This window comes from Stegodyphus dumicola, chromosome 1 (assembly GCF_044657685.1).
Source record: "Stegodyphus dumicola isolate Sdum_Otavi_A_Nest chromosome 1, ASM4465768v1".
NCBI classification, from domain to species: Eukaryota; Metazoa; Arthropoda; class Arachnida; order Araneae; family Eresidae; genus Stegodyphus; species Stegodyphus dumicola.
In genome coordinates this window covers 247147956-247175950 of record NC_140768.1, presented here as the reverse complement: position 1 = coordinate 247175950, position 27995 = coordinate 247147956, and the positions used below count along the sequence as shown (strand labels likewise).

The following is a 27995-nucleotide window of genomic DNA, read 5'->3' as shown; positions in this document are numbered from 1 at the left end:
ATTGCAGACAGCAAACAGGATCAGAAAACAGGTGAACTCGTTACGCAAAGAAGGTGAAATAGGTTGTGTTTATGTCAGTAGTTTGACTCCCTTGGTATCAGCTGAACGTTACCGAAATGTGTCCTGTTGTGCTTCTCGCGCTCTTGTTTAGCTTTTTGATGCTACTTTTGGAAATAACTGCTGCAATTAATGTAACCTTTTATCCAGCTAATTTAAAGAAAATCACTGAAGGTGAAGAAACTCCTGTTTATTTTTCTGTATTAGAAAAGGCCATCACAGACCCAGACGAAGGACTATACCGAGCGATTTCCAAAGACCCTGGTATTGCTGCAGTTAGTAATGGAACTTTCTTTCATCATAAGACTAATAATGGATCATTTATGGTTCGTGCTATATTTCTTGGAAAGACTTCCATTGAGCTAGTCAAAGAAGTGAATGGAACTGTAAAAGAACGCTCCAATGTATTAGAAGTCAGCGTTGTGCGTCGAATAAAAGCCATATCCAAAGCTTTCACCGGTTCAGTTGCAACATTAGTTTCATTGAATTATATTAACATGGGTTGCGCCCTTGATTTAGGAGTGGTGATGTCCGTTCTTCGAAAACCCATTGCTCCTGGTATTGGATTTCTATCCCAGTATGCTATAATGCCTCTGGTAAGTAATATTGCTTTATGGTAAGAAATTACTGATTCTTGACTTATTGCTGATGAACTATTATGTCAAAGGAGTCCTTTGTTTTGGATTAATGTTATTTCCTAAAATTAAATTTTATAACTTAAAAATAGTTTTGCAAATGGTGAAAATAAATTTGAACTAACAAATATGGGATAAGTATGAAAAATGAGTCATCTGAACAGTGAAGCTTGTTTGTAGCACAAGTGTCTATTCATGACACTTCATGCATTTAAGGCAAATATTTTACATGCTCTTTTGCTTCCTCCCTTCATTTATAAAAACATTTTTAAGGAAATCCTCAATGATTTGATGAGGCTCCGGTGCTACATCAGTAGTAACTTTTTTTAATCATGCGATTAAAATCATGATTTAAATGGCTAAATTTTAATCAACAGTTTAAAATCAGATACACCCAGTGCTTGAATTGTGCCGGAGCCCACCTTAGCCCGGCTCCGATACTTCTGAATTTTTAAGATAAATTACAATTCTAGCCGGAGCGCACCGGAGCCCTAAATAAGATGAGCTCCAGTACTTCTTTTTATAAAACTGAGCAAAAATTTCAAGGGGACAAAATAGAATTCCTAACGTTTTAGTTTAACAATAAACAGATCTTGCAATACTCTTATTTCCCTAGAAATACGAGCTCATTAGAACATGAGACGTTCAAGTAAAGTTCCCTCATTTGTTTAGTTTTCTTGAACTTCGTGAAACGTAAATTGCTTAAATATGACCATAACTATTTTTTTTATTAAAACGATATTGTACAGTATTTAAAGATGTAAAATTTCAGTATATAAAAAAGACATAGCATTAAATCTCTTCTTGAAACAATTTCACTGATCAGATTTCGGATTTTCCTCATTTGTTCTATCAGCTTAAAATTTTGTTTAAATCTATAAAAATAAAATTCCAATTTATGTATACTTCCGGAGTGTTATAGAAATGCTTTAATTTTTTGTACTTAAAAGTAAGTAATGGCCTTTATGCTTAATGGGCAAACTAAATTGCCTGTTCTTAATGTTTATAAAGCCAATGATTTCTTAGTACTTTTCAGTTATCAAAATGTATGCATGTATGTATATGTGCGCATACACACACAAAAACACAGATAATACATACATATATGCAGGGCTTAATTTCTAAAATTAGAAGTGCTGGAGCCTTATGGAAGACCATCAGCAAAGAGGAACAGAAGTAAATAAATAAATAAAATGACTATTAAAATCATTAATAATTTTAAAATTGGAACTACTCTGATATGCGCCCTCAAGTCGCCAAACATTTTTGGCGAGAAACTTCACGCTGCCATATTACTATCTAAATTTTTTGTCTATATTTCAAACTTTAAGCCTAAAATGTCTCCAAAAACGTGGTTTTTGCACATGCAAAAACTACGTTTTGAACACACGATTTAAGCTAAAAATCCGAAACAAAAACAAAAAATTTAGATAGCAAAAACGTAAAGTTTCTAACCAAAAATATTTGACAAAAATCCATGCACACAGCCACATGTTTTAACTTAAAAAAAGTCTACGAATGGCACAATGTAGGCAACGAACGAATTTACAAACTACGCACACCTCGCTTTAATAAATTAGCATAACAACAATAAATTTCAAAGAATACCATGTACACGGCATCCTGTTTAAACTTAAAAAAACATCTACGAATTGCACAATTTAGGCAAGGAATGAATCTATGAACTTTTTTGCACACCTCGCTTTAATAAATTTCAAGGAATACTGTGTACACAGCATCCTGTTTAAACTTAAAAAAACATCTACGAATTGCACAATTTAGGCAAGGAACGAATCTATGATCTACGCACACCTCGCTTTAGTAAAATAACATAATAACAATAAATTTCAAACAATACCATGTACACAGCGTTTTGTTTCAAAAACAACAACGACAGAAATTCGTACTAAATAACCAATGAACATAACATTCTACAAAATAAGAACAAGAATAAAATAAAATGCACTTATTATGAATTAATGCTTTTTCGAGCAGCAGAAATGCCAATTTCATACCGCCTTTAACATGCCGCCACGTAATCACTATCGTATTTACATGACAGCCAGACACACTCCAGAAAGTTCATACTATGGTTCACAAATAAATAAAATCACAAATCCTTACTTCTATCATGCACAAGCATTAAAAATAATCTCCCAGACCCTCCTTCCACACCTCCAAATACCCACTACCCTTCAACAGGATGGCCACAATGATATTTCCTTTTGCCGAATTTCAATTCAACAACTTCTTTATCTTTCCCTCCCATCTTTTCAGACATAGACGCGAATCAACGAGCTCCAGCTAAAGATTGTTCAACGTCAACAGGGTTGCCATAGAACACGCAATTGCGCCAAAAACCAGCGCAGAACACATATCGCCACATTTGGTGAAATTAGGGCGTATATCAGAGTTGTACCTTAAAATTAAATCATTAAATATTATCTAATTAATATTTATCAATTATTACGTAATTAAATAAAAATTAAGGCTAATCTTTGGAATATGGTAACAGGTAGTTTGGGGACATTTTGGAGGCGATAAAGGTTACTACCTAGGACTTTGGGAATAATGTGAGAAGTACTCAGTTTCGATTACACATTATTTTGTGTGAGGGAAATGAGAGATCATGAGATATGTCATGTGACATTAATGGACGAATCACTGTTCTTTAATCGGAAAAGGGGGTAAATTTGTAAAAATATCTGCTGTATTTTATAGCGTTAATTTCATTCTAAGTTATGTGAAACAGTGTTGTTTAATATTTGGATCCTATGGCCCTATATAAAGTAAATCCGAAATTTTTATTGTGTTTATATGTAATTGAAAATAATTGCTTAATTGCGGATAAGTATGAATGTCCAACATGTGGGAATGAAATGAGATTGTGTGAAAGGAAGGATATTACAGATAAGTTTGAATGGCGGTACAAGAAATCTGGTGAAAGTGGACATTTTGTGATCCGCCATGCAGTCAAGATTCTGTAGAAGATTAGGTAAGTTAGTATTTTTAATTATTTGAGGATATTATTTTTATGCATTATTCTAAATGTAAGGAGTAAGTAAATTAATATGGTATTATTGGAAAATTGTTATTAGCAATGATTTAGTTTAAAGTAATTAGGATTGTAAGCTAATTTTTATTAATTTAATGTATGTGCTTATTTATATTTTAAGTAGTGTTTTTTAATTTAATTATATTTTAATTTAATGATCGTGATTTTGAGAGTTATATGTTTGTAGTATTTTGGAATACGTTTGAGTAGAAGTAAATGTGCATGGAAAGAATTTAAGTATTTGACACTAAATATTTGGAACCATTTTTAATGTTTGCATTAGAAATTGGCAGGTTAGGTTTATAATACAATACTCGTAGATAATTTTAGAGGGAAAAGTTTTTGGATATTTTATTTATTTTATACGTGCAAATGTTCATCCTTGGAAAGGGTATATACTTTTTCGCGATCAGGTAATTTTAAATATGTGCTTTTTACCGAGTTTAAAGATTCACAAAATTTTCCTGGATTTTCGTGCAAAATTAGTAATTTATGAGAAAATAGCAGTGTAGATGGATAAAGTCAAGAGTGTGCGCAGTGCCATTTTTGTGCAATTCTGGGATATTTTTTTAAGTAAAAATAAGTCGACGTGTACATGGTTACTGTGTATGTGCGATTTTGAAAAACGCGGCAAGGAGTTTGCGATTCTGCACTTTTTCCCAATTTTGCAGTTAATATTTGTCATTAAGCAGTTTTGTTCCATAAAATTTCTAGCATAAATATAATTCGGCTAGCAGATTGTTGGAAAAAGTGTTGAGTAAATAAAAAGAAAAGAAACATGTCTTTACTTCGTGAAGACAAAATGGCGGCGAAAAAAAAATAGAGGGTTGCTGTAGCAGAGTTGGTCGCCAAATTATCGCCAAGTTACCATAATCCAAAGATTAACCAAAATGGATTATTATTTATTTAAAAGATTAAAGTAATTAAATAAAATGTACAGAGATAAACTAAAATTTAAAAAGCGATTTTTTAATACAATTTTATTGCAACTACTGAATTTCTACTGAAATTGTTGTTCACTTACATAAAAGAGGTGCCGAAGCCTTCTTATTTAGGGCTCCGGTGCACTCCGCCAAGAATTATGTTTTATACCAAAAACTAAGAAGTGCCGGAGCCGGGCTTCGGCGCAGTCTAAGCTTTGCATATATGCATACATGTATTTCTGAATTTGGTCCTGGTAACAGAAAAGTATTTATTTTTTTTTCATTAATTTCATAATCCATACTGTTGTATAGTTAATTTCAAAGTTTGTTATAATTTGCTTCATCCTATATCCAGTACTTGGAGTATCAATGCTGCATTCATTAATTTATATATTACATGGAAATTAATGTTTTAAGTTAATAATAAAATTTGATTAATTGAAAATATTTTAATGACATAATGCATGTTTTTATTGAAATATAAGTTTCTGTGGTTGTAATTTATATTGATTGATTGCTACACTTATTGGTACTTTTCCATCATACAGGTGCCATGAAAGAACATAAGATATTTTTTATTGTAACAGTAATAATAAATTCGATAAAAGTGTACAACTGGGTTCTCCTTGTTTATTGGCGATTCTTTTTCGATGCCAAGATCGGCGGCAGGTAGGCACAATTTCAAGATGGCCGCTACACAAAACCAAAATAAGAAGTTAAGAATTGCACAAGATCTGTGTCCATGTACACATCCATCTGTTTTTACTTAAAAAAAATCCTAGAGTTGCACAAACTAGGCATTGCGCACTGCCTTAAATATGTCCATGTACATATCAATCTATTTTCATTTAAATAAAATCGGGAAGCTAAAACAAAGTTAAAACTATCGTGGTAACCAGAAGTGAAGTTTCATCACCAAAATTTTGAAACAATTGTCGCCAATCGAAGGGGCACCCAATTCTACACTAGAGCCATAAATTCAAAATGCATTCACTGCCTCTTCCTCATTTTTAGGTAACTTCCAGGTTGTGAAATCCATCCTCCCACCCCCCTGTAAAAAACATGCTTTGGTTAATCTTTGGATTATGGTAACTTGGCGATTTTTGGGCGAAAATTTGGCGACCAACTCTGTTACAGCAACCCCTTTATTTTTTTTTTCGCCACCATTTTGTCTTCACGAACTAAAGACATGTTTTTCTTTTTATTTACTGAACACTTTTTCCAACAATCTGCTATCCGAATTACACTGATGCTAGAAATTTTATGGAGCAAAACTGCTTAATCATGACAAATGTTAACTGCCAAATTGGGAAAAAGTGCAGTATCGCAAACTCCTTGCCGCGTTTTTCAGAATCGCATATACACATAAACCATGTACATGTCGACTTATTTTTACTTAAAAAAAATCCCAGAATTGCACAAAAATGGCATTGTACACACTCTTAACTTTATCCATCTACACTGCTGTTATCTCATAAATTACAAAAATTTGCACGAAAATGCAGGAAAGTTTTGTGAATCTTTAAACTCGGTAAAAAGCACATATATGAAATTACCTAATCGCGAGAAAGTATATACCCTTTCCAAGAATGAACATTTGCACGTATAAAATAAATAAAATATCCAAAAACTTTTACCTCTAAATTATCTATTATATTATAAACGTCACCAACGAATTTATACCGCAAACATTAAAAATGGTTACAAATACTTAGTGTCAAATATTAAAATTATTTCCATGCACGTTTACTTCAACTGAAACGTATACCAAATTGCTATAAACATAAAATTCACAAAATAACTATCATTTAATTAAAATATAACTAAACCATGTACACGTCGACTTATTTTTTCTTAAAAAAAATCCCAGAATTGCACAAAAATGGCATTGCGCACACTCTTCACTATATCCATGTACACTGCTTTTTTCTCATAAATTAGAAAAATTTCACAAAAATGCATGAAAATTTTGTGAATCTTTAAATGCAGTAAAAAGAACATATATGAAATTACCTGATCGCGAAAAAATATATAGCCTTTCCAAGGATGAACATTTCCACGTATAAAATAAATAAAATATCCAAAAACTTTTACCTCTAAATTATCTATTATATTATAAACGTCACCAACGAATTTATACCGCAAACATTAAAAAAGGTTACAAATACTTAGTGTCAAATATTTAAATTATTTCCATGCACATTTACTTCAACTGAAACATATACCAAATTGCTACAAACATAAAATTCACAAAATAACTATCATTTAATTAAAATATAACTAAACCATGTACACGTCGAGTTATTTTTTCTTAAAAAAACATCCCAGAATTGCGCAAAAATGGCATTGCGCACACTCTTCACTATATCCATGTACACTGCTTTTTTCTCGTAAATTAGAAAAATTTCACGAAAATGCATGAAAATTTTGTGAATCTTTAAATCCGGTAAAAAGAACATATATGAAATTACCTGATCGTGAAAAAGTATACACCCTTTCCAAGGATGAACATTTGCACGTATAAAATAAATAAAATATCCAAAAACTTTTACCTCTAAATTATCTATTATAAACGTCACCAACAAATTCATAACACAAACATTAAAAATGGTTGCAAATACTTAGTGTCAAATACTTAAATTATTGCCATGCACGTTTACTTCCACTGAAATGTATACCAAATTCCTACAAACATATAATTCACAAAATAACTATCATTTAATTAAAATATAATTAAATTAAAAAACATTACTTAAAATATAAATAAGCACATACATTAAATTAATAAAAATTAGCTTACAATCCTAATTACTTTAAACTAAATCATTGCTAATAACAGTTTTCCAATAATACCATATTACTTTATTTACTCCTTACATTTAGAACAATGCATAAAAATAATATCCTCAAATAATTAAAAATACTAACTTATCTAATCTTCTTCAGAATCGTGATTATGTGGCGGATAAACTATTCTTATAGATTAAATAATCCAGTAGTCAACTGGCATTCTATTCACCCACTAATAAAAAATTAATAAAATTTCCCCCATACTCAAACAACTTTCAGCAAACCATGTACCCTTCCCTACACTCCGTTTCACAAAATGTCCATTTAACCAGATTTCTTGCACTGCCATTCAAACTTATCTGTAATATCCTTCCTTTCACACAATCTCATTTCATTCCCACATGTTGGACATTCATACTTATCCGCAATTAATCCTACACTCATACACCATTCAACCAATTCTTTTGAATTATCAGATAAACGCATTAAATATTTAGAATTCACTTTAGATAGCGCCATGCAATCCAAAAATTAATCAACACTCTTTCACACAACACACAATGAAGCTTAATACGAAATAATATAGTACTACAGTCAAAAGGCGTTAATCCAGACTCGTCGGGCTTCGGCGACTCCGGATTATACATCATCAGTTTAAATCTTGTAAGATGGCATGCAGAAATTCTAAAATTAAAAATATGAAACCGTAATTTATGAAATAAAGAACAATTATGATCTAAAGGGTATCAAAATTTACAAAAAAAAAGTGTAATATTTATTTGTTTACTTTATTAAACATTTCTTTCAATGTAAGTTGTTTAAGTTGCTTCGTTTTATGTGATAATACTTTCTCTTTAATTCTATAAACAGACATAATTTCTTGTTCAGTTACAAAGTTCCGCTGTACAAGTCCTGTAATTGCTATGCCGAGAATACCGACTAAGTTGTCAATCGAAATTTTTTCGTTTTCACTAACCTCTCTGTCACCTTCTTCATGTCTTTATCCATTTTTTGCAGCAATTCCACTTTTTGTTTGATGGACATCGAAACATACTTTCATTTTGTAGATCCTTTGTGAGCTCCAGCATCAGAAATTCTATTTGACATAATCGAAAGTTCAAGTTTACTTTTATAAAATTGCTCTTACAGTCTGCAAAAAATAATAAGCCGGATCCAATTCGAAGATTAAGGAAGAACGCAATCTGAAACATTAACTGAAATAGATAATTAAATAATTTTAGCTTATACCGTCCGTTATACATTAAACGCGCATGCGTAAATGTATTATGCGCATGCATAAAAGTACGCATGCGCAGAAAGTTTGTAGCTTTGAGGTCCGGATTAATGACTTTTGACTGTATTTTTGGAAATACTTGATGTATTCAAAGGTTAAATGCTATGACAGGTTTCACTATATTTTAAAATGTTGACAGCTATCTTAATTTCATGTTGTGTCTTTGATCAAAACAGCAGCAAGCCTCCAGTTACGGAGGATTATGTATGTATCATCTCATAGTAATATTACTTCAGAAACAAAGACCACTAATATGATAAATCTTACAAAAATAATATATGCAGTAAATCCTGTATATGTATGTGGCCATCAATAATTCCTAACAATTTTGGTTAGTTTTAGAGATTAGTAATAATACTGATGTTTATTTGCGTTTATTGGTCCTTGTGATCATTAACATTTACAATAAACATTTACTGTAATAGACTGTAAATTTTTGGATATTCTGCCTGTAGTGATGATAGGCAGTTAGTCACGGTAATTTTCACTTCACCATCAATGGATTCATTTCTCCGTGCCATTTATTCAAATCTGTGTGGGAATTTGGATCTCAAATGCCTGCACCAAATTATCAGTGCTTATAGATGGCTGACCAGAGAACCATTTGTCATGAGCACTTTCTTAGCCTACTTCGAACAGTTTTGCCCGTATCCGTACTTTATTCTTACTCATTGCATTGTACCTTACATCTTATATATCTGGTGATGAATATCTGTAGTTTTCATGATTTTTGCTGTTAAAAATGGGATGTCTGACTGTATTTCATGCGACACTCGATTTTTGTTGTACATTTTAATCTCCTATTAAATTGAAGCCATAAATACAAATGGGGTCACATTGTGTGCAAAGAATGGCAGGAGCTTGTGCATACATCCATTCTCATGCATTTGCAAAATTTCAAACCATATTCACAGATGGATCTTAATTAAAAAATTGTCTTTGTATTAAGAGCAGTGAATGCATTAAAACTGTTTTCTCATGCATTAACTTATAATGTTTTCATTTTTACCTGGAATAGAAGGATTTTTTTGGATATTAGATAATTAGTTTAAATCTAGTAAGGTGATGTGTAGAAATTATAAAATTCAAAATATGTAATAGTGATTATGAAGTAATGAAGCATTTATGACCTTAAAGAAATCAAAATCTATTTTTAAAAAAAACTTGCTATTTATTTGTTTGCATTATTAAAAATTTCTTTTAAGGTAAGTTGCTTAATGTGCTTTATTTTTTCTGCTAATATTTTCTCTTTAAATCACAGATGGTGTAATTTGTTGTTCAAAGTTCGGCTATTCGTGTAATTGATGCCTAAAAAATTTCTACTGAATTGTCAGCCAAAATTTTTCTGTTCGCAACAAACTCTTTGTGTTAGTGATATTTCCTGAATTTAAAACCATACTACAGATTTTGCCATCCGTTAGTTCATTAATAATCTGGGCATCATCATAGCAATGAAAAACTTCATTTATTGTTTTATCATCTTCATTTAATATCACATCTCCACATTTCTGTAGACATTCATTAACCTAAAAAAATAACTTTTTGTTTGCGATATCTGAACATATGCGAATTCACGACTATCATCCTAAAGCTTAGCTAACATCCACTTTACACTGTTAGCCTTGTCTCATGAAATTGGCGAATAAAGATATGTTCCACTAAATTTTGTCTTGCTTCTATCGCATGATCAAAAAGTTAAGCTTGAATTATATTATTAAGTATACTTATGCCTATTTTCCCGCACATGCTTAAGCCTTATCCGAGTTTCCAAAAAAATGAATTCCCACATATACTTAATCTTATCTAGGGCCAGTGCTAAATATTTAGTGTTTAGTACAATCTCTGTGGGTTGAAAATTCTGCTGCCTGGTGACTCCCTAAATTGTAAAAATTTTGCCATCCCTAATGTTGTTGCTCAGAGCTTAACTAAATTTTTAAAATTTTGCCAGCTTTTGCAGCCACACCAACTTTGGCACTAATCTTGGGCTTATCTGAATAACAAATTGATTATTGTCAATTCAAACAGCACTAAATGTTCGTAGGTAAAATATTCTTTTGCCTATGAATATAACATACAAAATCTAATTTTTGCATATGGAAAGAATTTCTGTTCAACTTCTCCTCTTCAGCACACTTATCACTTTGCAGTGGAGTTAGCTGCAGTCTGTAATCATTGCCAAGCATAATGTCAACATTAAAGATCATCACAATGAAAATCTTCTGTTATATTTTGATAACAGAAGCTTAGCCATCATAAAGCTTAGCTAGCGTTCGCTGTACACTAATAGTGATGTATCATGAAACTGGTAACTGAAGACATTTTTTTCCATTAAATTTTAAAGGCTTATGCAGGGCCAGCACTTGACATTTTGCTTCCCACTGCAGTCTCGTGGGTCAAAAATTCTGCTGTCAAGCAGCTTCTTAAATTCTAAAAATTTTGCATCTTAGTACCATTCCTTAATTTAGTTCCTCGGTGCTTCTTTAAATTTTTAAAACTTTGCATCCCTTAAAATCTTTCACTTGATGCGACCATACCAGCTTATTGAATAACAAGTCAGTTATCCTCAATTCATATACACTAAATGTGATATTTTGGCCTATTTACAAAACCTATTTCTTGTATACTGAAAGCAGTTTCTGTTAAATTTGTCCTCGTCAACACTCTTAATACTTCAACGAATTTAGCTGAAGTCTGTAATCATTGCTTAGCATAATGCCAACACAAAAGGTTACTATGTAGTCAATTATTAATATTTAAAAAAATTGTTTAGATATCGCTGCATGAGTCATTTCTCAAGCTGAAGTGTGCTGATAGCCATGTAGTAATGCAAGCAAAAAATAATAAATAATGATTTTCCAGGTTCGCATCAGTGCCGAACTCAAATTAAGAAAAGGAAATCTCATTTTTTTATTATGAAAAAATACCAAATTTGCAAGGGTAAAGCATTAAAAAAAGAAAGAAAGAAATGTTGGTGGTGATTGAGAGGTCCGGATCTCAGATCATTTCAGAAGTTGGACACTCAGATTTTTTTCTTCGTGCTATACTAATATTTTAAAAAAAGTGTTTAGCCATCACCAGTGCTGTAATGAAATTAAAAAAAGGGAATGTTTTATTATGAAAAATTATCAAACTCCAAATGTAAAGCATAAAAAATTTCTAAAAAAAAGAAGGGTTGGGTTGTTAGTGTTTCAGACGTCCAGATTTTGTCTGGATTTCAGATTATGTACTGTATCATTGCCATCATGAGTATTTAATTTTATTGATATCTTTATACTGTTGTATTAAATTGCCTTTATAAATGAATTTTTCTTATATAGGTTTCGTATGCGCTTGCTCGGTTGCTGTTTGATGATGTAATTTTGCAGCTGGGACTTTTTACATTTGGCTGTAGCCCAGGTGGTGGTGCTAGCAATATGTGGACTGTTTTATTGAATGGCAATTTGAATCTTAGTTTAACTATGACTTTCATTAGTAATCTTGCTGCTTTAGGTAAGTCTAAAAAAATTGCAAAATACTTATAGTTTCAGTAATTTGTTAGCCTTCATTTAGTAGAGACATGAGCATGTTAACTTATGTTAAAGCGTGTTATGTTAAAGCATGTTAAGTCTGTACTTAATTCTTTAAATGCAAGAAGGAAAAACAGGACTTAATTTCTAAAATTAGATGTGCAGGAGCCTTATGGAAGTCCATGAAGAAAAGTAAACAAAATAAAATAAATAAAATAATAAATAATAAAAAGTGAAATTAAATGAAATGTAAAAAATTAATAAATTAAACACAAATAATCAAATAAATTGAAATACCAGAGTTCCTATTTGAGGCTCTAATAGGAATTACAATTTTACCCAAAGACAGAATTGCCAGAGCTGACTTCCAGCTGACTTTGATTCTTGGAAAATACAAATATAATGCTTCATTGCTTGACCACCAGTAAACCATTATATTCATATTTTCCAAGAATCAAAGTTGGATGGAATTCATATTTTTGCATTCATTACTCATATTTGAACTGGTATATTTTTGCAACATTATATTTGTATTAATGAAGTATATTTGTACTGCACAAAGCCCAATTTTACCAGCTCAGATGGAATTTGGGCCTTTCAATGCAATACGTTAAATGTTTCTTGATAGTGAATTCCCTATAAAGGGAATGTTGAATATGTAGAAAGAAAACTGTGACCCTTTGCCACAGTGTTTCAGTTTTTAGTAGAGAGGAAGAAGCTAAAACTGTCTCATGAAAGATTGGCATATTTTGTCTGATGGGAGAGTGGTGCAACTGGCATCATGTGACTGTGGATTTCTGGGGAAAAACAGTAATAAGTTATTTTATTGAAAGGATGGCGAAAAATGTATGGAGACACTGGTAGCCATTAAAATTGCAACACCAGGAAGGAATGATCTGCCGAAGCCAAAATCACATGAAAGGAAGAAAAGGTTTGAATATGCAAATGATTAGTATTTCAGCCTATTCTAGATGATGCAGGAGGTAGAAACAACATCTAAAGCACTGCATAAAAGAAAAGTTGTAGTGGATGTCTCATTCAGAAGCACTCTGTAAGGCCGGTATTTGCTCAGAATATCGTGTTATCTCTCGAATAATATGAAGAAGTGCTTACCAGCAAGTATTGGAATGTGATAGAGGCAGAACCGTTTCTTATCGAGAGTGTGGATAATGGTTCCATGATATTGCCCGTTGTGTTGGTCAACATCCAACCACTGTCATGCGAATACGGAATCAGTGGGTTGCTGAGGATCTTATTGAATGGCATGCAGAATCACAATCCCTTCCTATGACTAATGCCCAAGAGGACAGACATATTGTGAGGTCAGCCCTGCAAAACTATAGAACCACATCACAGATCATTAGTCAGGAAATGGGCATGTTTGCAGCATGCCTAGTGTCCTCTCGTATGCTGCGGTGACATTTGCAGCCACGTGGACTGTCAAAAAGACGACCATTACTTCGGCTTCCCTTGACAATGCAACGTAGAGAGAGACAGCAGCTCTGGTGTGTCAGACGACAAAGCTGGATACAGGAGTGGCGCAATGTTATCTTTTCAAACAATTTCCGGTTCTTCATGCAGTATTCTGATGGCCATATATGTGTATGCAGGCTCCGAGGAGACCACACGTCGCCTGCTTGCATTTGATATTGGCTTAGGGGTCCCTGAACCTGGTGTAATGATGTGGGCAGTCATTGGGTGCACGACATGCATTCTCTAGCTCAGATCAACGGTAATTTGAACGCTGCTTGGTACGTTTCTGATATCTTACGTCCAGTGGTTGTGACATCTTCGAGGCATGCCAAATGCCATCTTCCAACAAGATAATACAAGACCACATGTTGCATGTCGTGTTCTGACCTTCCTCGATACACAGGGTATTTGGTTGCTGCCCTGCCCTGCATATACTCCAAATCTGTTACCCATTGAAAACATCTGGTCATGGCTTGCTGACAGACTGGCCTGCCACCCCTCTCCTGCTAATATGGTTGATGAAGTATGGTGTAGACTTGAAACCGCATGGAATGAGTTTTCAATTTCTGTCATCCAAGCCTAGTTCAACTCCATGCCTAACCAGGTAAGGACCATTTTAGATGCCCAGGGTGGCAGCTGTTTCTACTGATTTCACACCTCTGTAAACCCCCAAATTGCTTACAAATTTAATCGTTTTATCTTCATGCCATACTGTTTATCTGCAATAAATATCTTTTTTGTATTTACTTTTCCTTCATGGTGTTGCAATTTTAATGGCCAGCTGTGTAAATTTACTTTTTATAAATATATTAGTACAGTTAAACTTCCATACATGAACACTCTTGATTCTGAACATATTTCATCTTGTGGGTCATTGACTGCATTAGAGAACATGTCCATGAGTGATATTCAGTACCAGTTGCTGATTTACATTCTCATAAATACTCGCCTTTTTTTAGAGATGGTCATCTATTTACAGAAGGAAGACACTACCCAAATTTTCATATTAAAGTGCTCAAAATAAAATTTAACTTAGATTTTGATGCACTTTTTACAAATTTTGGTACAAATTTGAAAAGTGTCTTGACAACATTTATTTTACAGCATGAGTAAATTTGGCTGAAAATATGATAATTAATTTAATATCAAAATGCTTGGAATATGGGGTACTTTTCTAAATATGCTGTACCATTTCAAAAACATACCAAAATGTGGAAGTTATTTATCTCTTGAATTAAGAGGATGGTCTTGTATTCAAATAAACAAAGTATTAATACAGTCAAAAGTCTTTAATCCGGACTCGTCGGGACTTCGGCGATTCCGGATTATAGATCATCAGTTTAAATCTGTTATGATGGCATGCAGAAATTATAAAACTAAAAATATGAAACCGTAATTTATAAAATAATGAGCAATTATGATCTAAAGGGTATCCAAATTTACCAAAAAAGAAGCCTAATATTTATTTGTGTACTTTATTAAACATTTCTTTTAACGCGTGGATGCGTAAAGCATACCTTACTCATAGCCGAAATTAGAAAATTGCAACCAGAAAACTATGTGATTTGTATTCGTGATATTTATAATGACGAGGAATTTGATTTAAATCATATCAAAGACGGAGTACATCGAAATTAAATACTACATTTAGTAAGGAATTATAAGCCGACTAAAATAAAAACATCTGCTCTGAAGATAACGATAGTGTTGACAGATCAACTTCCAGTTCATTGCGCGCCGCGACGTGCCCCCCCCCCCCCCGCCGCGCAGAGCAGCGTGAAATTGATAAACAGATTTCGGAACGGTTACATAAACAAAGGATATGCTTTTATCCATTTTTTTGTAGCAATTCGTTTTTTGTTTGATGGACATCGAAACATACTTTCGTTTTCTAGATCCTTTGGGAGCTCCAGCATCGGAAATTCTATTTGACATAATCGAAAGTTCAAGCTTACTTTTAGAAAATTGCTCTTACAGTCTGCAAAAAATAATAAGCCGGATCCAATTTGAAGATTAAGGAACAACGCAATTATCAACATTAACTGAAATAGATAATTAGATAATTTTAGCTTATACCGTCCGTCATACATTAAACGCGCACGCGAAAACGTATTCTGCACTTGCGCAGATGCATATGCGCAGTTGTAAATGTCTTGCGCGCACGAGTAAAACGCCTATGCGCATGCGTCAATGCGGCGCATGCGCAGAAAGATTTTAGCTTTGAGGTTCGGATTATAGATCATTCCGGATTACGGGTGTCCGAATTAACGACTTTTGACTGTAATAAATTTTGTTGGAAATATTTTATCTAGCCTATTCTTTTAATTTTTAAAGCCATGCATATGCACAGACTGTTCAAAAGTATGTGTAATGACCTTAAATCTTCAAATATTAATTTTAGATGCACATTTCCAGTAATAAAGTTCAGAATTTTATGAAAATAGTACAGTACAAATCCGGACTCATCGGGACTTCGGTGATTCCGGATTAGGGATTTTTTCTGGATTATACGAGTAGATCAACAATTTAAATCTGGTAAGATGGCATGCAGAAATTATAAAATTAAAAATATGAAACCATATTTATGAAATAAAGAGCAATTATTATCTAAAGGGTATCAAAATTTAAAAAAAAAAAAAAAAAAAAAAGCTTAATATTTATTTGTTTACTTTATTAAACATTTCTTTCAATGCAAGTTGTTTAAGTTGCTTCGTTTTTTGTGCTAATATTTTCTCTTTAATTCTATCTTCTGTGGATCTTATCTTTACAGCTGGCATTAACTACAAAGAGTTCTAACCAGTATCCTTAAAATTATAACCATTTAAACATTTGCTTGGTTTTAAAAAAAATTAAAAATGTACTTCTAGTACATCGTCGCACGAGGCGAAAGTTCAAAATGCGAATTCATGAGTATGTAAAATAAGAATGAAACATATTCTTCGTCTTGTGCTACGCTGGCGTGGAGGCAGTCAGAGGAGAAGTCACGTGATCTTGAGAAGGCACCTGGTTGATCGAAATCAGTAAAGTTCTTAATTTAATGATAAAAGCACTTAATATGTAATAAATTTATATATATTCCTTTAAAGCATCTCTCTTCTATAAACAGGCTGTCTCTATAAACAGTATCTCTTCTCTTTACGCGCATGCGTAAACATATTATGCAAATGCGGAAACGTATAATGCGCACATAAAGTTTGCAGCTTTGAGGTCCAGATTATAGATTTTGGATTAAAGACTTTGTACTGTAGTAGGTATGTGGGTAGGAAGGGTTCTGTAAAATAAATATAGTTTTTATATGGACCCTATGGAGTAAAAACTCCCTTTGTAAAATATTATTTTGCTGTCATTAGTTGAAAAAATAAAATGTTGCATACTTTTATGTGAAAAACTTGTTAAGCTAACTATTAAAAAAAAGAAAAAAAAATTTCATTAAATTTAATTGCAAATGCATATTGTCCATGAAAAATCTATGTTTCATGGACAATATGCATTTGCCATGCTCATGCGAATTCATGAGTATGTAAAATAAGAATGAAAGATGTTCTTCGTCTTGTGCTATGCTGGCATGGAGGCAGTCAGAGGAGAAGTCATGTGATCTTGAGAAGGCACCTGGTTGATCGAAATCAGTAAAGTTCTTAATTTAATGATAAAAGCACTTAATATGTAATAAATTTATATATTGTTGCATGCGTACGGGTTCGTTATGAAATGAATGCACAAGTCCCATGAAAAATGAACAAAAATTTATTATTATCACAACAAAAATGCTTAAATTTTCTCAAATTATCATGCAGTATTGTAATATATCACAGTAGTTATCTTTTAACTACTCAAATGTCCAATAGAACATAATTCAAAACAGCTAAAGAAAGCTAATCCACGAATTTGCTACAATCAACAAGGGCAGTTTTCTAAGCAACTACTACGAACGGAGATGTTTTCCTCCTTTTATAAGATTTTAAAATCACGCGCTAGAATTTTCTGGTACTTTCTCGAAATGAAAAAGACATATTTATTTACTTAATGCACACGCTCTTGTATTTTCAATTTTCCGGCTTAGCTTTCTTTTAATATTCGTTACGCACTGCACTGCGCGAGAAATAAAACCATTTAATTTATAATTGAACTAACATTAGCTTTTTAAATACCAAATTCGTAACACTGCCCCCTTCCCAAGGACTGCACGTCCCGGGCAGTACAATCCCTGGACAGGAAGCTAAACTTACAGCTGTGACATAAATGCATTAATAAGCATTACATTACAATAATAAACAACATGAACAATAAATGCAATAAATAAAACAAATCAAATGCTATCAAATACAAATCAAATACTAAATGTAAATCAAATCAAATACGCATTTAAAAACAAAAAGGACCATGGTCTTATACTATTTACAATTATTTACATTACGTTCTATGGCCATAGTAATGAGCTAACCTGTCGTAATGAACGACTTTAGGTTTAGAGTTTGAAGACTTACGAATCCGAACCACGACGTCATTCAGCCTGTTTAGGACTGTGTACGGGCCATCCCAAGGTGACTGCCATCGATGAAATATTGCAGGGACAGTATTTCCCTTGTTGCTGTCGGGCGCTCCGAAAAGGCGTGATGTGACAGCCTTTCAACATCCGGGGTGAGCTCCTGAAGTGTTTCGGTGAGTTTCTGTTGACGGGATTTTAATTGGAGCCTGCTGTAGTCTTTTAAACATTTCTTGCCGAAGCGCAGCTCCAAAGCGCCGGATAGAGCTTCGAAATCTAGCCTTTGATTTTCGGGAAGCGTCTGCAGGATATCCGCTGCGTCTGCTCTCAGAGAAGTGGCGAGATGACAGGCCTTAGCTTGGGAGTCCCATCCATTCGCATCCGAAACTATAGAAAATTGTGTTTTATACACTTGCCAGGATGTCTTCCCGTCATATGTGGATATCTTCAGAGATGGACGAGCAGCCATTGGTAAGAATTTAAAACCCTCAGAATTGCTTCCTTCTGTCGCTGTGTTCTTCTTTAAAGTGTCAACTTCTTTGGCAACAGCAGCAGAAACCCTTTCCTCAATTTGTTGCTCTACCGCAGAAACTCTTTCTTGAATTTCTCCAACTTTGTCTTCAACTGTATCCATTCTTCCTTCCATAGCTTCGAACTTGTTTTCTATTATGCAAGTAATTTCTCTCTTCAATTCTTCTTGACCTACTTTCATTTCCTCTTTAATAGATTTCATCTCTCTTCTAATGGATTCTTCTTTTTTTTTTTTTTTTTTTTTGGACTAGCTTCCATCTTTTCTTTCATTTCTTCTTGTCCCGTTTTCATTTCTTCCTTAACGGATTCCTGGCCCAATTTCATCTGTTCCTGTGCCGTTTTCATTTCTTCCTTAAGGGATTCCTGGCCCAATTTCATTTGTTCCTGTGCCGTTTTCATTTCTTCCTTAAGAGATTCCTGGCACAGTTTCATTTCTTCTTTAACGGATCTTTGCCCAGCATCCATTTTCTCTTTAATTTCTTCTTTAAAAGATGTTTGGCCAGCTTCCATCTTTTCTTGGAATGCAGTGAAAGCAGTAATGAGCTGTCTCAATTGTTCTTCCATCCCTCTTGTTATTGGCATTCAAATCCCACTTCTGACACCAAAAATTGTTGCGTGTGTACGGGTTCGTTATGAAATGAATGCTCAAGTCCGATGAAAAATGAACAAAAATTTATTATTATCACAACAAACATGCTTAAATTTTCTCAAATTATCATGCAGTATTACAATATATCACAGTAGTTATTTTTTAACTACTCAAATGTCCAATAGAACGTAATTCAAAACAGCTAAAGAAAGCTAATCCGCGAATTCGCTACAATCAACAAGAGCAGTTTTCTAAACAACAAACTAAGCAACTACTACGAACTGAGATGTTTTTCTCCTTTTATAAGATTTTAAAATAACGCGCTAGAATTTTCTGGTACTTTCTCGAAATCAAAAAGACATATTTATTTATTTAATGCACGTGCTCTTGTATTTTCAATTTTCCGGCTTAGCTTTCTTTTAATATTCGTCATGCGCTGCACTGCGCGAGAAATGAAACCATTTAATTTATAATTGAACTAACATTAGCTTTTTAAATACCAAATTCGTAACAATATATTCCTTTAAAGCATCTCTCTTCTATAAACAGGCTGTCTCTATAAATAGTATCTCTTCTCTTTACATACATGCGTAAACGTATTATGCACATGTGGAAACGTATAACGCGTTTATGCATGCGCATAAAGTTTGTAGCTTTGAGGTCTGGATTATAGATCATTCCGGATTAAAGACTTTGTACTGTAGTAGGTATGTGGGTAGGAAGGGTTCTGTAAAATAAATATAGTTTTTATATGGTCCCTATGGAGTAAAAACTCCCTTTGTAAAATATCATTTTGCTGTCATTAGTTGAAAAAATAAAATGTTGCATACTTTTATGTGCAAAACTTGTTAAGCTAACTGTTAAAAAAAAAAAAAAGAAAAAAAAAAAAAAAAAAACATTTGCATTAAATTTAATGGCAAATGCATATTGTCCATGAAAAATCTATGAATTTTCAAAACAAGCAGCTGCTTTTTTTGTTGCTGCTGGCTAAATTTTTTTCAAATGTTTTTCATTAAGCTGGTAAATAAGCATATAAAAGAATTAAATTTTGTCATTAAATTTTGAATGGTCTTGAGACTATCTTTGTGAATTTTGCATATATAGGTATGGCAATTTTGTTTTTTATAAATATTTCAATTATTGGAATTTTTACTATATAGCTGTTATATGCATTTACTTTTCCTCTTTCCTAGAAAATTTCACTCCTCGTGTTAACACTTATGTAAACTTCTCACCTTTATTTTAACAAACTTTGTAATGTGAAGTATGCATATCTGTGAATAATTTTTAAGGAAAGTCGTCTTAAAAAGTAGATCAGAGTTCTTAACTTTAAAAATCTTAAAATGTGGAAACTACAACTATTTTATTGTCACTACAATAAAAAAGTTGTAGAAATATGTATTCCCACAATTATATACCTCATTCTCTACTTTTTAAAATAATTTGTATTCAGCTCTTCAGTCAGCATATATAATTACAGATACTACTTAAATCTCCGGTTCTATTTAACAGCTGTTGCATACTAAGTAAATATCACAATTAATTTGTAATATATATATATATATATATATATATTTTTAGGTATGATGCCTCTCTGGCTTTTTACTCTTGGCCGAAGTCTTTTCTCAGGAATTGCCACAGAAGTGCCTTTCATGAATATTCTGCTTACTCTCGTTTCAATGTTAGTTCCTTTAGGTGTTGGATTGGCATTTCAAAAATGGTTGCCAAGAGTAGCCAAGTTCTGTCGTCACATCTTAGCTCCTGTGTCGATAGCAATGATTCTTTTCATAATCATATTTGGCACATATGCCAACCTCTATATGTTTAAACTTTTTACGTGGACAATACTCATTGCAGCTGCTGCAAATGTGTGGTTAGGATTTCTTTTTGGAACTCTCATCTCCAAAACATGTGACCTCCGTCTTGAAGATATTGTGGCAGTTGCTGTGGAAACTGGTGTCCAGAATACTGGGATTGCAATTGTCTTATTGGGATTTTCCCTTGAGCAGCCTGAAGCTGATCTGGCAGCTGTGATACCTGTTGCAGCCTCCATCATGACACCTCTTCCACTTCTCTGCGCCTATTTATTTTTGAAAGTGCGGAGTCGATATTTCCCACAGGTCCAAGAATCTCGACTTTATGTCATGGATGATGAAGAGGAAAAGAAAGTTCTACCTACTCCTGACAGTTCAGATTCTGTATCAAAGGTTTTGTGATAAAAAAATATGGGAGAAATATTACTGCTTATAGAATATAGGGAAATTATTTTTTTGCCTTATATATTTTTAATTTAAAATCTGGGCTTAAAGATTAGTATCATATTATATTAAATAAGCTTTATATTAGGTCATAAAGTATAGGAGTAATTATGTATCTCTGAAATTCTATAATCTGTAGAATATGTTAGAAGTAATATTAGATTATAGTTTTTTAATATTGAGTTTATTTACCATTGTGTACTGTTCTTAAAACAGATATGTTTTGTCTGAATCTCAGTTATTTTTAGAATACTTTTTAAGTTTTAAAAATATAAATATCTCTGTGGATGTAAAAAAGGATAATTATTTTGATATTTTATTAAAAAAAAATGTGATTTTTGTAGAAGAATTTAGTATACTTATTCAGTCTCGAATATGTGATCTGCAGTTTTTCGAGGAAAAATAACTGAAAGAAATTTAATTGTTAAATTGTGTAATGAAGGTATTGTATTAAGGTTTACATATTTAATCAGTAAAAATGTTCTAAAATGAATTAGAAATTTTATGCGAAGCTTCGTGCTGCTCATTTGAAGAAGTAACAGAAAATATGCATTTATGTCCTGTTTAAAATAAAATGTTTCCCTTCAGGTATTACAAACTAAATGATGTATATTAAAAATTGTTCTGCAGAGTGGAAAATATGAATTGTTATAAGAATATTTAACTTAATGAAAGTTAATTCATTGTTTATTGTTAAAAATATTTTAAATGGTATGAAGACAGGTTATTTTGAGATTTAAGTGTCATGTTAGTATGCTTTTATAAAAATGTTTATTTGTTTACTCTTGAGTTAAGAGTATTTTTTAAAAAATCTGTTTGAAAAATACTTTTTGAGCTTTCTAGATGTGTCAAGTATTTTGAATTTTTAATGAATGTATAAGTATACATGTGTGAGTAGTTTCACCAGTTCATTTTTGAAAAGTCACTATCATTATTGTTGTAATGTAAGTAAAAGCATAGATATAAATTAACAATGGTTTGAAAAATTTTCACCATGTAAATTATCCTATTAGTTTCAAAAAATTTAACCTAGAAATCAGTTTTCTTCCAGAATTAACCTATTGACAGTACCTTTGCTCTACAATTTTTTTTTTTTACAGTAATAGCCTTGTATGCATAGCTATAAATTTGAAAAAAAGGTTTTTGTAAAAATTTTCCATGTAATGTCTTCTACCCTAGTGGTCTCAAACTGGCAAGCCATATGTGACCCCTGAAGCAATTTTATGTGGCCTGCCACTTCATTGATGTGTTTGTTGTTAATATCATATTTATAGATTTAGGTATCAAATAAATTCATTGTTTAGTGTATTACAATATAGTATTTATTAGGAGAATAGAAAGGTACCAACAGGCATTACATTGCAATTAAGTTAAAAGCTAGCATTTGCACACAATCAAAAGTGCAAATGTAATGCATAGAAAAGCATTCTGACAAGAACATTAAAAAAAAACTGAAAAAAAGAACAATCATTTCATCTCCCGAAATGAAATTTTAAATTGTAAGTATAAACAATATTAGAGGCACTGAGATATAGAATGAAAAATAAATATAGAATGAGACTGTCATTTTGCTTATTCCCAAATTTTGTCCCAATTGGAAAATTTTCTCTGAAATTTTGGGAAGTTTTCATAATTTATTTATTTTTAGTTTATGTTGAACGTAAATTATTTAGTGGTTAGTTAAACATATTAGAATAGATTTATATTATTATGTTAGTCTCTGGAAAATTTGGAAAATTTTCATAATTTGTTTGTTTTAAGTTTATGTTGAAAGTAAGTTTTTAGTGGTCAGTTGAACATATTAGAATTATTTGAAAGAAATGTAAAAATTTAATATTTAGCTGCTAATATGTTTGAAATAGTGAGACCAGCAAAAATTTCTTACAGGTATTTTCTTGCAGATAAAAGATAAATACCATAAATTTGAATTTTTTTCCTGTGCATTATTATTATAGTTATTTATGCATATTTTTATGTATAGTTAGTAAATAATATTTGAAATTAAGTTAAAATTTAGTTAATTATTTGAAATTTAGTTTTGTTTTATTAAAAAAAAAATTATGGCCATCAGCTTTCAGGTCATGCATTTGGTCTGCATACGGTTTGGCTTTGAGACCACTTTTCTACCCTATGGGCATTTATATCATGTATAAAATTGTCTTTAAAAGTGATTGTTATATTATGATTCGATATTTGAATTATTATTATTAATTTATGCATGTTTGTTTAATTAGAGAAAGAAGAATCATAAAAGTACAAAGTATTATTTTATCCCTTAAATTATGTTTTACACTTTGTTGTGCTACAGTAGCAATAGCACAGAAACATAGATGACTTTTGGATATGTCTCAGGTTCATACAGTGAAATATTATACAATATTTTATTGCATTTTAGATGAACTCTAAACCATAATCTGAACTACAGGTGCTGGTTAAAGGTGTTTTCCCATCACAGCAGACAGTGTGTCTGGTGCTCTCGAATACAATATTAGTACCAGAAAAATAGCATACTTAAATTGATATTTTGACACCATTTGCTGCATTATACTAGTATCTTGGGTTGCCACCCATGTAGCAGACCCCTTAATCCTAAAGCAAGTTTCTATCTCTGAACCCATTTCCAAAATCAGGTACACTTGTGTTTAAAGGTTGCATAATTTTAAAATATCATGAAAAATAATTATGTGAGATATTATGAATTTTTGTTTTTTGTGTTTTCTGTTATTAGAATTTTTTGTTCATCATAGCCTCCTTTAGAATAAACTACATATCTGCACTGTAATACATATAGCAGCCTTGTATCAGTAGTGGGCCATGATTTTTGCCAAAAGGAACTCATTTGAAGAAAAGGTATTTTTTAGTACCAAGATCAGCTAGAACAATAATGCATTACATGTTCTAATAAAGTTAGCAAACCAAGCAGAGGAGAATATCAAAAGTGATTATGCCATAAAGTAATAAGAAACAGATAATTTCTATAATATAATGGATGTCATAAACGAAAAAAAAGTTCATAAATTATATGGCTTAAGAAAAGAACACAGCCAGTAAACTATTCAGTTTTTCAGTCTGCATACTAATTCCATGCTAATCATTTTGGATTTATATAATATTCCATTTTGAATTGACAGGTGTAATGTTTCATTTTTACAGAGGGTGTTCAAACGTTTTTGTAACGATTTTGCAAAGATTTATATGTAAATAAACCTTAGAATTTTATTTTCTTATATGCTCCGTCTGATAGCTCTTTTGTTGAAATATCATATTACGTTTTGATTTCCAAGATAAAAGTCCTTTTGTTAAAACATCAAGGTAGATCTTATTCCGCTCCTCCTTCATAATCTACCAGAGTCCATCCAATGTTTTGGGATGCCGCTTATAAAGATCTTGTTTTAAAAGTCCAAATGCACAGTAATCCACAGGAGACACATTAGGGTACTTGAGTGGAATGCATTTAAAAGGAACAGCTTCAATTCCGGTTTCATTTCTCTTTTCTTTTTTTCCAAAAAATAGAGCAGTAGTAGGCTTGGAGTCTTATCCTGATGGAACTTAACACAGTGAAGATTGTTTAGTGAAGGGATGGAATTTCTTCTTTAAAAATAGGTATTAAAACATATTTCTGATAGTAATCCGAATTATTTTTTTTTTTTTTTTTTTTTTTTTTTTTTTTTTTTTTAACTTTCCTTATTTTAAGTTATCCGTTGTAAGAGAATCCAGTAATAACCATTGTTCCGTACTTGTAACTTTATCGTTTGGCTGTCAGAGCACTTTCCGATCGCTTCTTTATTACTGTGCATTTACTATGTTAATCTGTTAGATCTGGCAACAAGAAATAATGTAAAGTTTAATCTCTGATAATTGGCAACTCGGATATTATTACGCAAAATGTATTTACTGGAATGACCGTTTCTGTTCTTGCTAAGAATAAATAATTAAATGATATCATTAATTACGCATCTTATTTCTTACTACGCAAAACGACGCACGCTACGTACGCACAACCATAAAAACTTTCAAACCAACATATTAAGTCTTTTCTCCTCTTTTTCAATAGTAAATCGGTCTTTTTCTATTGCAATCAGATAAGTATATCCAAGCCACATCAATTGTAACAATATATTTCCATTGTTCACCTGCCAAATAATTTTCATGCAGCAATCTGCACATAGTCTTACATTGCGAACATTTTTTTGTTTTGATTAGCTCTAAATCAGATTTTATAATTTTTTTCACAGTTTCTACAGAGATATATAAAGATTTTGCAATAGCTCTCTGAGGAGGGAGGCTGGATTTTCTTTAAAATATGAGATACGACCAGGGGCGTAGCTAGAGTTTCCAGCGCCCGGGGACAACTGAAGAATTTGCGCCCCTTTCTGTGTGCCAAGAATGGAAAACATTTCATTAAAAAATTTCGTAGCATCAATTTGGCGCCCCTTGGATGCTGCGCCCGGGCCCCACCCTAGCTACGCCACTGGATGCGACTTTAGATTTAATAAGAGCTGTACTTACCTTTGTTGGGTATGCATTTTTTGCCTTTTTCCCAGTCAGATGTAAATTTTGACGTTTCTTTCCTTCCATATTAATTATGTCACTTATTTTAGGTATAGGAGTGTTAAAACCATGCTTTTCACATCTTTTTTTAATAATTGAATAAGAGTATTTCTCATTGGACAGCGCAAAAATGTAGCATTCGATCCACTGTTTACTTTTCAGCGACATTTTAAAGAAAATAATATTTTTAATGCTGCAGACGATATTAAACCTTGTTCTAATTTTATACCAGTCACGTTTATATTTTAAAATTAATATTTAAATTCATGGAGAGAATCAAAATCGTTACAAAAATGTGCAAATATTTCTGTATTGTGTCTGTATTCTAAAATGTGCCTCTGTATTTCTTATTGCTTCTAAAAGCACAAAATCTTGAAGAATCTAGTAGACATGCAGTTGAAACCACACTATTGTCATACTGATTCTTGATTGATGACTTGGTCTAAAACGGCTCCATAGCTTACTGTGCATGCTTTGTGTGGTCTGTCACAATGATCAGTCGAAGGACTTGTTTGTTTGATCAAGGTCTTTTTTTGTAATTAATATAAAATCAGAATTATGTCATGAATTATTTTACTTCTTTCTTACTAACCTTTCATAAGAATGCTTTCATGAACATGAATTCAATTTAACACCGCTAGTTAAGAACTTATTTTTGACAGCTATGGCAATAGCAAGTCTGCCTTTGTGTTGAACCAAACATACCCAAATTGGTCTAATTTGCTTGCAAGTACAGATATGTTTGAATTGCACATGTTGTCAAAAGAGATAAAATGGCATTCTTTTCGATATTTTTAGTATTATATAAACATTTACAGCAAAATATTAGGGGACCAGCATAGCCCCTTCGGTTATGTTGACTGCATGCTGCTGCAGTATATAATATATATAAATAAATTTGTATAAAGCATTTGGGTGTTATAAAGTTGAATTTTCTTGCTAAACATGATTAGGATATAACAAAAAATTATGTTTAGGTGAATGGGACACTTATCCACAGCCTTGCTTTGCATCAATTGCCTTTCAGCATCTATGAAATGAGCAGTATGAAAAAACTAATTTTAAGTCTTTGGGTTTGAAACCAAATAAGGCTGTCAAATGTTTAAATGTGACAAAGCAGTAAAATGTGATAAAAAATGAATTTTCAGATATTAAAATGACATTTATTTATTTATTTTTTTCCCTCGTTTGCTGAAAATTTAAGAATTTGTATGTACAGAAAGAAAACGTTAAAGGAATAAGGTATCGTAAATTATAAAATTGTAAATATATGCGATTTAAAAGAAAATTAAATTATTTATATCCATTTTTAAGTGCTAAATCGCGGGAAAAAAAACCCCTTTTACGTATAGTATTTTTTTACACTTGAATATTGTCTTTTTTGTTATTTTAGCTTTATTTAACTGTAAAATGCTTTTACATTAAATTAGTTTCAGCATCATTTTATCTGCTATTCTTGTTTATGCACAATATGTAAATGTTCATAAAATGCACAAGTTGTATTTAAAGTATACATTTCTGTCAGTACGCAGTTAATGGTCTATTTTTTGATTTAACACCATTGCATCGGTGTTTCAGTATTTGTATAATAATTTTACGCATTTATCGTATTTTGTTGGCTAATACAAGCAAAGAGCTCAAAAATTTCATATTGTAAATCTTAGTAATGTGCCATTTCCTTCTAATTTTTCCAGTCTTGTTTTTTGCACAAATTAGTGTCATCGAATTTCGATTTAAAAGCATTTCTTGTAAATTCGTTTTTAGTTTTTACTGCCCCACCGGGATATTTAATATTGTACGTTTTTGTTTGTTTGTTTTCTTTAATAAAATATGAACTTTTTTATACATAA

The 27995-nt window shown here is 32.1% G+C and overlaps 1 protein-coding gene across 1 annotated transcript; it reads left to right on the top strand.

Annotated features, from left to right (window-relative positions):
* On the top strand, window positions 1-27995 carry LOC118204470 (hepatic sodium/bile acid cotransporter-like). Its single transcript, XM_035376786.2, has 3 exons — window positions 1-653; window positions 12072-12243; window positions 20918-27995. The coding sequence occupies exons 1-3, from the start codon at window positions 117-119 to the stop codon at window positions 21550-21552; spliced, it is 1344 nt and encodes a 447-aa protein (XP_035232677.1). The 5' UTR covers window positions 1-116; the 3' UTR covers window positions 21553-27995.

Coding starts and splice junctions, on each gene's coding strand:
- LOC118204470 (XM_035376786.2), top strand. CDS start 117: ATGTGTCCTGTTGTGCTTCTCGCGCTCTTGTTTAGCTTTTTGATGCTA. Junction 654..12,071: donor AGTATGCTATAATGCCTCTG/GTAAGTAATATT, acceptor TTTCTTATATAG/GTTTCGTATGCGCTTGCTCG. Junction 12,244..20,917: donor TAGTAATCTTGCTGCTTTAG/GTAAGTCTAAAA, acceptor ATATATTTTTAG/GTATGATGCCTCTCTGGCTT.